The sequence below is a fragment of the Cricetulus griseus genome, chromosome 3 (assembly GCF_003668045.3).
Source record: "Cricetulus griseus strain 17A/GY chromosome 3, alternate assembly CriGri-PICRH-1.0, whole genome shotgun sequence".
Taxonomy (NCBI): domain Eukaryota; kingdom Metazoa; phylum Chordata; class Mammalia; order Rodentia; family Cricetidae; genus Cricetulus; species Cricetulus griseus.
This window is the reverse complement of record NC_048596.1, coordinates 61,079,656-61,089,122: the sequence shown is the minus strand read 5'-3', so window position 1 is coordinate 61,089,122 and position 9,467 is coordinate 61,079,656. Positions and strand designations below refer to the sequence as shown.

At 47.1% G+C, this 9,467-nt stretch overlaps 1 protein-coding gene across 1 annotated transcript in view; it reads left to right on the top strand.

Annotated features, from left to right (window-relative positions):
• Positions 1-8,703, top strand: part of Adgra1 (adhesion G protein-coupled receptor A1) — a 30,410-nt gene extending 21,707 nt beyond the window's left edge. Inside the window, exons 4-5 of the mRNA XM_035441742.1 lie at positions 6,525-6,623; positions 7,482-8,703. Of these exons, the coding sequence (XP_035297633.1) occupies positions 6,525-6,623; positions 7,482-8,703 (1,321 nt within the window). The remainder of the gene's footprint in view (positions 1-6,524; positions 6,624-7,481) is intronic.
• Positions 8,704-9,467: the final 764 nt, after the last annotated feature.

The following is a 9,467-nucleotide window of genomic DNA, read 5'->3' as shown; positions in this document are numbered from 1 at the left end:
ATATACCTCTCATGAGTCCAGGGATTAAAGGTGTGAGCTATAATTCTTTTTTAGACTGATTCACATTTGCGTAGATCTGGGTGGCCTTGAACTCACAGAGATCAGTCTACTTCTTAATTCTGAGGCCTGGGATTTAAGGTGTGTACCACCACCTCCTAGCTCGGGCTGCTAGGATTAAAGGTATGTGCCTGGTTTCTATAGCTTGCGGCTGACTTTGCTTTTCTGAATCCTTGGGCAAGCTTTAATTAAATAAATTTTATTTATTTAAATAAAATAAATAATATGTCACTACATACACACACACACACACACACACACACACACACATACACACACACCTGTCCGTCCACTGCCTGCCTTGTTTTTGTGCTTTTCTGAGGATGCTGCAGACTCACATACACAACAAAATGGCAGCGTCTGCCGGCAGGGCTTCCCGGCTGTGTGGAACTCACTTATGCTGAAGTGAGTAGTGCTCACACATGCTCAGTGAGCTGCAGCAGATGCGGCCAGAGAACTTGGCCATACACCTAGGAAGCCAGCAGAGCCCATCCTATGAAGACTAAGTTTACAGGAGGCTATGCATATTATGGTAAACCGTGAGTGTATTCAAGGAAGAGGAAGCCAAGAGAAAGAAAGGGTGATGTCCATTGGGTATTAATGAACAACCTTCAGCTACCAATCTGCAGGGTGTTGCTGCCTGAGGCAGAGCAGCCTCTGGGGACATCCCCACAGGAGTGTGTCCTCCTGAAGGTAGGGCGGCCTCTGTGCAAGCTGTGCTTCTAGCAGCCTGCTCTGGTGGCTGCTCATACCAGGCACCTGCCGCTTTGTCATTTATCTGCTCACTTGCTTTTAGTCATTGTGCTTTGCGTTTGACAATTTTCACAGCCAAGTCCCCAAAGTCTTCTCATTGTCTGGCCCTAGGCACCTACCTCTATGAGGGATATTTTCCATCACACATTGACTGTGCCTGGGATGAATAAGACCACTCAGGACTGGAGTGTGGCTCTGTGGTAAAACACTTGCCTAACATGTACTCCACCCTCAGGGCACCACCAAGAAAAGAAAGATGGGGGCAGAGGGAGAGACAGAAAGAGCACAAGAGAAAAAGAAACCCACTTCAGTGTGCAGTGGGTTTTGAATCAGTCATGGTTGGCTCAGAATTTTTTGGATTCATGTCCTGTGAGGACAGATACACAAATCTATCGTGTCAGGAATCATCTGGGTCCTTCAAATGGCTCTGAATAGCTGAATCATTTACACACCCGGACAACTCCACAATCAATTTTTAACCTTTTTTTTTCTTTTGGTTTTTGATAGGGTTTCTCTGTGTAGCCTTGGCTGTCCTAGAACTTGCTCCATAGACCAGGCTGGCCTCGAACTCACAGAGATCCACCTGCCTCTGCCTCCCGAGTGCTGGGATTAAAGGTGTGTGCCACCACCGCCCAACTTCAATTTTTCAACTTTTACAAGAAGAAAATCTTCTGGGGCTGTAACTGGGATGCATTTGTACCATTTAATGATATCTTTAATTTTTTTTCTCAGTGGTCTCCTGTTTTCACTCAAATATAAACATGTGTGTCTGTGTGTGAACCCTTCGCCTTCTTATATGTACACACACGTCCCATAGATCCTGCAGGATTTCTCATGCAGTCCATCTCATAATCTACAAACAAAAACATGTCCCTTCAAACTCATCTAGTACAAGTTTTTCCCAGGTGACAAGGGTTGGCTGAGTTTGGGAATGAATGAATGCTATTTCCACTAGATGGTTTTCCTGGATCCGGAGAATGAGCTCACTGTGTTATCCACACTGCTGATACATTGAACTACTTTGCTACTATGTATGGCTAACAAACCAGCCCAGAGTTTTGAGACCAGTCTTGCTTCTGTAACGTGTTAGGGCTTCATTTATGTATTCATTACCAGAGAGTTGTTGCAAAATACTACAGGCACAAATAGCTGACCTCTTCGATGTCTATGTCTGGTTTTGACATCAGGTCCCACTGGCCTCAAATCTGAGGAAAATTTTCCTGCCCACCTCTCCCACTTTGCCATCTGAACGAACTCGTATAATCTACCAGAAAACTCACTGGGTATACAGATGTTAAAACCATTTTTGTTATTATTATTAGACAGAGCACAATAAAGTTTGGTTTGTTTTGTTTTAGTTGGTTAGTTTGTTAGTTGGCTGTTTGGCTGGTTGGTTAATTTAACTGATTAAATGGTTGGTTAGTTGGTTGGTTAATTTAATTGATTGGTTAATTGGTTGGTTAGTTGGTTGGCTGGTTGTTGGATGGTTGGTTGGTTGGTTGGGTGGGTGGGTGGTTGGTTGGTTGAGGAGGTTGTTTTTTGTTTTGTTGTTTGAGACATCTTGCTATGTAGTCCAGGCTAACCTTGAACTTTCACAGATTCTCCTGTCTTTGTCTCCCAGAGGAGGTATGTGCCATCAGGCACAGCAAGATTTTCTTTTCTTTTTTCTGTGAAATATATTTTGATTATAATTTCCCCTCCCCAACTTCTCCCAGATCCTCTCCCCATCTTCCTACACACCTAACTTTGTGGTCTCTCTGTCTCTCTGTCTCTCTGTCTCTCTCTCTCTATCTCTCTCTCTCTCTGTCTCTCTCTCTCTCTCTCAAAAAAGACATACAATGAGAATCAAAACAAACAATGAAAAAACAATTAAGAATATAAAAAAAATTCCAAAACAAAAAGTCCACCCTCACTCCCCCCAAAACAACATGATGTTTTGTGTTGGCCAACAACATATTCTTGGGCAAGGGGCTTGCCTGGAGTGCAATTGATATACCCAGAGCCACTCTATTGGAGAGAACTGATTTTCCAGTTGCCTTCAGGTATCAATTGCAGCAAGATTTCCTAATGTTTTTGGTTTTATTTTTTTCCCCAAAGAATATATTATTTTCCCAAAGTTACTGAATCTGTTGGCTTGCAGTTATTCACTATATATATCTTTGATTCTTGCAATGTGTCTACAGGGTGCATAATAATAACTGTTTCTTAAGATTGGGAATTAATCTTCTCAAACAATCTTTTTAGTTATTTTATTATCATTATTGTGTGTTCACAATATGTGGGGGGGATCTACAAGCCATGGTATGTGTGTAGAGGTCAGAGGACAACTTGGAAGAATTGGTTCTCACTTTGTCCACCTTTATTTGGGTCCTAGAGATCAAACTTGTGCTTGCAAAGCAAGGTCCTTTGCCCACTGAGCCATCTCGTCAGCACTTTTCTCTTTACTTGGTCTAAGAGTTTATAGCTTCACTGGTTTTGCTGTGGAGGAGCAGGTTTTCAACATTTTTCTCTGATCCTTGTCTTCATCATGTGGCTACCTTGGGCCTACCTTGAGCTTTTGTTTTTCTACCTTGTTGGGGTAGAATTATAGATCACTAAATTTCAGATCTTTCTCTTCTTTCTAATGGAAGATTGGAAACTATAAATTTCGTGCTCAGTCCTGATATATCTGCAGCCACAAAATTTGGGTATGTCATATTTTCTTTGGTATTGTTTAAGGTACTTCCTGATCCTTTATGATTTCTTCCTTGTTCCGTGAATGATTTATAAGTGTGTTTTTGAGTCCACAGTGTTTGTGGTAACTTTGTTATAATATTGTTATCAACTTCCCATCTAATTTATTTGTGGTTCTAGAATATGCACTGCATGATCTCAAATCTTCTGAATGTTTGAGTCTTTCATGGCATATACCTTGCGAAGAGCCCAAACACACTGAAGAATGCCATTGTTGTCATAGTGAATATGCCATGTGCAATGAAGGAGTGCATATAGGGTACCAATGTTGTTATGGTGAACAAGCCACAAACCCAGTGGAGAGGGATGTGTGGATACCATGGTTACCATGGTGAACAGGCCACATACACAGTGAGGGAGGGTATATGAATGCCATTATTAACATAGTGAATAGGCCACATACAATGAAACAGGATGTCACTGTTGTCATGGTGATCAGTACATGCACAGTGGAGGAAAATGGGTGCTTACTGTAGATGCCAGTTTTCATGGTGAACATCCTCTGGAGGAGGATGCAGAGATACCATGGTTTACAGCTCACACACAGCAGAGGAGAATGTGAAGATGTCATGGTTGACATGGTCAAAACACACCCTGGAGGATTATAAATATTATGGTCACCATGATTCATGGGTCACATGCACTAAATGAAGATGCGTGGGTAACTACTCTCATTTGGGTGAACAAGCCACACAATCTGGAGAATAATGTGTAAATGTCACTGATGTCATGGTGAACAAGCTACCATCACTGGAGCTGGGTTACACTGGTGACACTGTAGGGTGAGATACGTTACAAGAAGCCTTGAGGTCGACTTCTTCAAATACTATGCTCATAACCTCTATTTCCTCATTGATTTTTGCTTAGTTGTTCTGTCTCTTGCTGAGAAAGGGAACTTTAATACCACCTATAATTTAGGAACTGCTACTTTTCCTTTCTATCTGACAACATTTGTTCTGGTATTTTGAACCCTCTATTGGTGCCTTCTTGGTAGTTATGCTGCCTCCCTAGCAAATGCAAGGTGTCATGTCATATCTGAGCCTATTTTCCCTTCTGATGTTGGCCTGGCAGGCTTCCTTGGCTTACAGCAGTGGCTCTCAACATATATACGTGTGTGTGTGTGTGTGTGTGTGTGTGTGTGTGTGTGTGTGTGTGAAATTAATTTATTTTTTACATTCCAGGTTCTCACTTTACTATAGTTCCTCATGTTGTGGCAACCCCCAACCATAAAATTATTTTCATTGCTACTTCATAACTGTAATTTTGATATTGTTATGAATCATAATGTAAATACCTGATATGCAGTCACTATGAAAGGGTCGTGTGAACCCAAACGGGTTGTGACCCACAAATTGAGAACCACTAGCTTATGGAAGGGGCTGAGAGATGACTCCTTCCATAAGTCCACTTCCAGCCCCACCCATCTCTTCTACTCTATACTGTCCCCAGCTGGGTCTTTCTTTTTTGTCTATAGTAACAATCTCAGCATTGAGGTAGAATATTTAGACTGTTGAAATGTAACTGATTTTTTTCTCTTGGTTAGATTGTCCCCATTTTATTCTCTTTTCTTTTTCTGCTTCTTTTGTGATGTTGTTTTGGTGTGGTCTCTATTCTTTCATTCCTCCTTTTCTTCCTACATTTGTGTTGTTACAATGTTTTTATTTCAAATTCAATGTATTAATTAGCTTTTCTCTCTTAGCATCTTGCAGCCTCCTTAGAGATTAAAATGCCCAATCTGTTCACAATCTAAGTAAAATAAAATTGTAGTATGTCACATAAAACATCCAGAGATACCTTGTAACTCAAGGCCACCTCCACCTTATCTTTTATGTCACAATTGCCACATGTATCACCTCCCGTGTTATTCATGAACTAACGGAATGTCAAACTCTGATTTAATACTCATTTGTATTTTGAAGACGTTAAAGAGAAAACAAATCTTTTCTAGTTCCCCAATCCTTGTATTCCTTGTGTTCCTTGTATTCTTCCTTCCTGGTGACCAGCTCCATTCAATGCAGCATGCCACCACCCTGAGGAATGTCATGGGACCTTCCTTCCAGTGTAATTCACCCAAGCACAAACTGTTGTTAATCTTTTGTGAGAGAGCATACCTGCTGCGCTTGGTTTTTGTCTCTTTTCAGATAAGGTATTTCTATGTAGCACTGGCTTGCCTGGAGCTTAACTACTAGGCAGCCCAGGCTGTCCTCAAACACTGTCCACTCACGTGTCTGTAATAGCAACCACTCTCTCATGGAAATCCTCTCTGGGGTGGCCACAACATGGCTCAACATAGTGGGACGCTATCAACCATGCCTGGTATGTCAGAGTCGGTGTGTGCACAGGCTAAGCCTAGGACACACATGCTCAGTGGAGTTGAACTCAAATAAGAAGTATCCAGTGGGCTAAACACTGAATCACTCTCACTGAAGCTACCATCTGAGGCTCATGGAGGGGAGGTCAGTCCATGCCACAGCCTACTCCTACCAGGGTGATCAGCTGTCCCTCCAGGGATAGCTCAAAGGTGAACCAGGTTCCTCACCCTAAAACTAGGTCTAACAATACACTGGTCCACTGATTGTTGGGCTCTGCTGACAGGGAGAGGAGGTGTATGACTGGGCTTTGGCTTTGACAGACCCAAAGGGAATCCAACTGGACCCCACTTAGGATAAGAATGCCCCACTCAATCCCCTCCATAACCTGCTTGCCCTATGGATATACTGGCTGTTCCTTTGTATCTGCCCTGCTCCCAGCCCAGGCTCCATGAGGTCTCACTGAGTCTGCAGATTCACCGTGAGCCACTGCCAGCCAGAACCAAGTGGGAGGAGAGCAAGCTCCCCCACTGGACATGTGCTTGTCTAAAGGGTAGCATGACCCTGGAATTCAGCCACCTCCCTTTTGCATCTGGGAAGTGGGAGGATGGCCTCATTTCTCTAAGAGGATTTGGGCCATTCCTGGGAATTCAGCCTTCTGATCTCTGGCAGGTTCTACCTCATCAGCGGAGGGGTCCCTTTCATCATCTGTGGGGTCACAGCTGCCACAAACATCAGAAACTATGGGACCGAGGATGAGGACGTGGCATAGTGAGTACTTCCTACCTGTGAGCCAGTGAAAAGTTAGGGGCATTGTCCAGCTCCTCCTGGGGTCATCCCAGACACTTGAGGAATTTGCCGACTTTGTGCCCAGGCCTGGGGAGGGCAGGGAAGGTGCCCCACAGACATGTCATAATCAACCTTTGTTAGTGACTGTCCTCCAAGACACCTATAGTAAGGCAAGCCCTTGAGATGAACAGAAAACCTTGGGCCCAGACGACCACTCGGGGTCGTGTTTCCCCAGCCTCTGTGTTAGCAGAGCCCTTCTCAAAACAACTCAGATTACCACTGACTCTATTTCCTCAGACACAAAAGTCCTTGCTTTTTTTATAGTCTGGGACCAGATAAGTCAGCTAAGCATGACATATGCCTGGAACAGAGACACACCCAGCCCTACCCCCACAGGTGCTCAAAGCCCTGGTGGGACCTTCATCATTCTCAGTATCTCCTCAGGATCCCAGGATGTCCAGCCCTCACTCAAGCCATAGTGGGCCCCATGCCCTGCCCATCAGAACCTGTCTCTGCCCACTTCTCCTTATCCAGGACAATTTCCTGCCCGCCTCAGCGGACCTCCTCGCCTCCTCCACCCCAGACCTGCCTCTGGCCCACCCCTCCCCACCTCCCGAGGACCAGCACCCAGAGTTAACAAACCATCTGGATCCAAACACACATCTAGACTGCAATTCTGTCCCCATCAACCCAAACCTCATGGCTGACCAGTCGCCGGTGCCATCTGTGTCCTTATCATAATTAAAATACTCCCTTGTAGGAAATCCCATTCAGTCCTGATGGGTAGGGGAGGCAAGCTACTCCAGTCACATACCCACACTTACCTACTTCTCCCTGCAGCTGCTGGATGGCCTGGGAACCCAGCTTGGGTGCATTCTATGGGCCGGCTGCCTTCATTGCCCTGGTCACCTGTGTATACTTCCTCTGCACATATGTACAGCTGCGACGTCACCCAGAGCGCAGGTATGAGCTCAGAGAGCGCACTGAGGAGCAGCAGCGGCTGGCAGTGTCAGAGAGCGGCCATCGCCATGGGGTACGTCCTGGCACACCACCACCCACCTGTGATGCCCTGGCTGCCTCACAGCTGCAGAATGAGCATTCCTTCAAGGCCCAGCTGCGTGCTGCCGCCTTCACGCTGTTCCTGTTCACAGCCACATGGACCTTTGGGGCCCTGGCTGTGTCTCAGGGCCACTTCCTGGACATGATCTTCAGCTGTCTGTACGGCGCCTTCTGTGTGACGCTGGGACTCTTCGTACTTATCCACCACTGTGCCAAGCGAGAGGATGTATGGCAGTGCTGGTGGTCATGCTGCCCCTCTAGGGGAGACACCTCCGCCACCAAGCCCAGTGCCCACCCTACACTTGACGCCAATGGGGATGCACTGGGCCATACAGCCTGCCTGCAGGACTCACCATGCCCTGGAAAACTCAGAGGCTTTGGCCATCCACCAGCCAGCCACTGTAAGATGACCAACCTGCAGGCTGCCCAGGGCCATGTCAGCTGTCTATCACCTGCCACCCCCTGCTGTGCCAAGATGCACTGTGAGCAACTAATGGAGGAAGAGGCCCACATGCACATGGCTGAGGAGGACACCTTCCCACACGATCCCCACCTGCATGACCCTCGCCTGCACAGATGCATCAAGGGCAGAACTAAGCCCCACTACTTCAGCCGGCACCAGGCAGCCGAGAGGGAGTATGCCTACCACATCCCCTCCAGCCTGGATGGCAGCCCCCACAGCTCGCACACAGACAGCCCTCCCAGCTCTCTTGAGGGAGCAGTAGGAGTGCATACATTGGCCTGCTGTGCCCAAGCTGATCCCTTCCCCATGGTCACCCAGCCTGAGGGTGGAGACACTAGCCCTGGGCTCTATGGCTGTCCCCCACGGCTGTCCCCAGGCCCTGCCCACTTGGAGATGCTACGAAGGACACAGTCCCTGCCATTTGGGGGCCCCAGCCAGAATGGGCTGCTCCAGGGTGATGTTCGAGAAGGCCTGCCATTTGGCACTGATGGGACAGGGAACATCCGAACAGGACCCTGGAAAAATGAAACTACAGTGTAACCAGGTTGGGAACACAACTCCCTCACCAGTGCCACCACGTGTCCTATCCCTGGAGGAGCTTCAGAGCAGAGAGTGACACCCTGCTCTGTGAGGGTAATGGGCTGGGAGGGCCATCAAGTGGCCAAGTGGCTCAGAAGTGGTTCACGCCCCTCAGCCATGACCTCTTTTAGTGTGAAAGAGCCCTTCTGGAGAACACTGGGCCACACACACCGCCACTGGTTCCAAGGCGGGAGGTAACTCTCCATAAGCTTGTCACCTGCTTTCTGTTTATAGCACCTTCCCTTGCTGCTAAGAGGGAAGCTGGGAGACCTCCACAAAGACTCCAGCTGGTGTCCCTGCCTTTGGTATATGTGTGTTAGATTTGACTCTAGGGACCACAGCAGTGGCCCTCCAGAGCACGCTCACACTGGGCAGTTCCCTGTCCCCTGTTGTCCTTGTGTTATCTCACACCTGCATCTTCACTAGGGACCACCTGGCCCCTCTGCTGCTCACCACCTGCACCCAAATGGGACATGGCCCTGGCCTGATAGCCCGAGGGCATCTTGGAAGCTAAGAATGGGCCTGCTGTGGAGCTGTGGGACAGGAAGCAGCCAATGGCCCTGGTCTTCAGAGAGGTGGCCCCAGCCTCTCTGAGCCTGCCTAGGCTTTGGAAAAATGCCCACACACTTTTAGATGGAGACCTGGCTTTGAAAGTCAGCCGCCGTCAGACTGGATTCTGTTCCAGTGTGAGCATGTAGTAATCAAGTGCTCTGTCCCACAGGGAG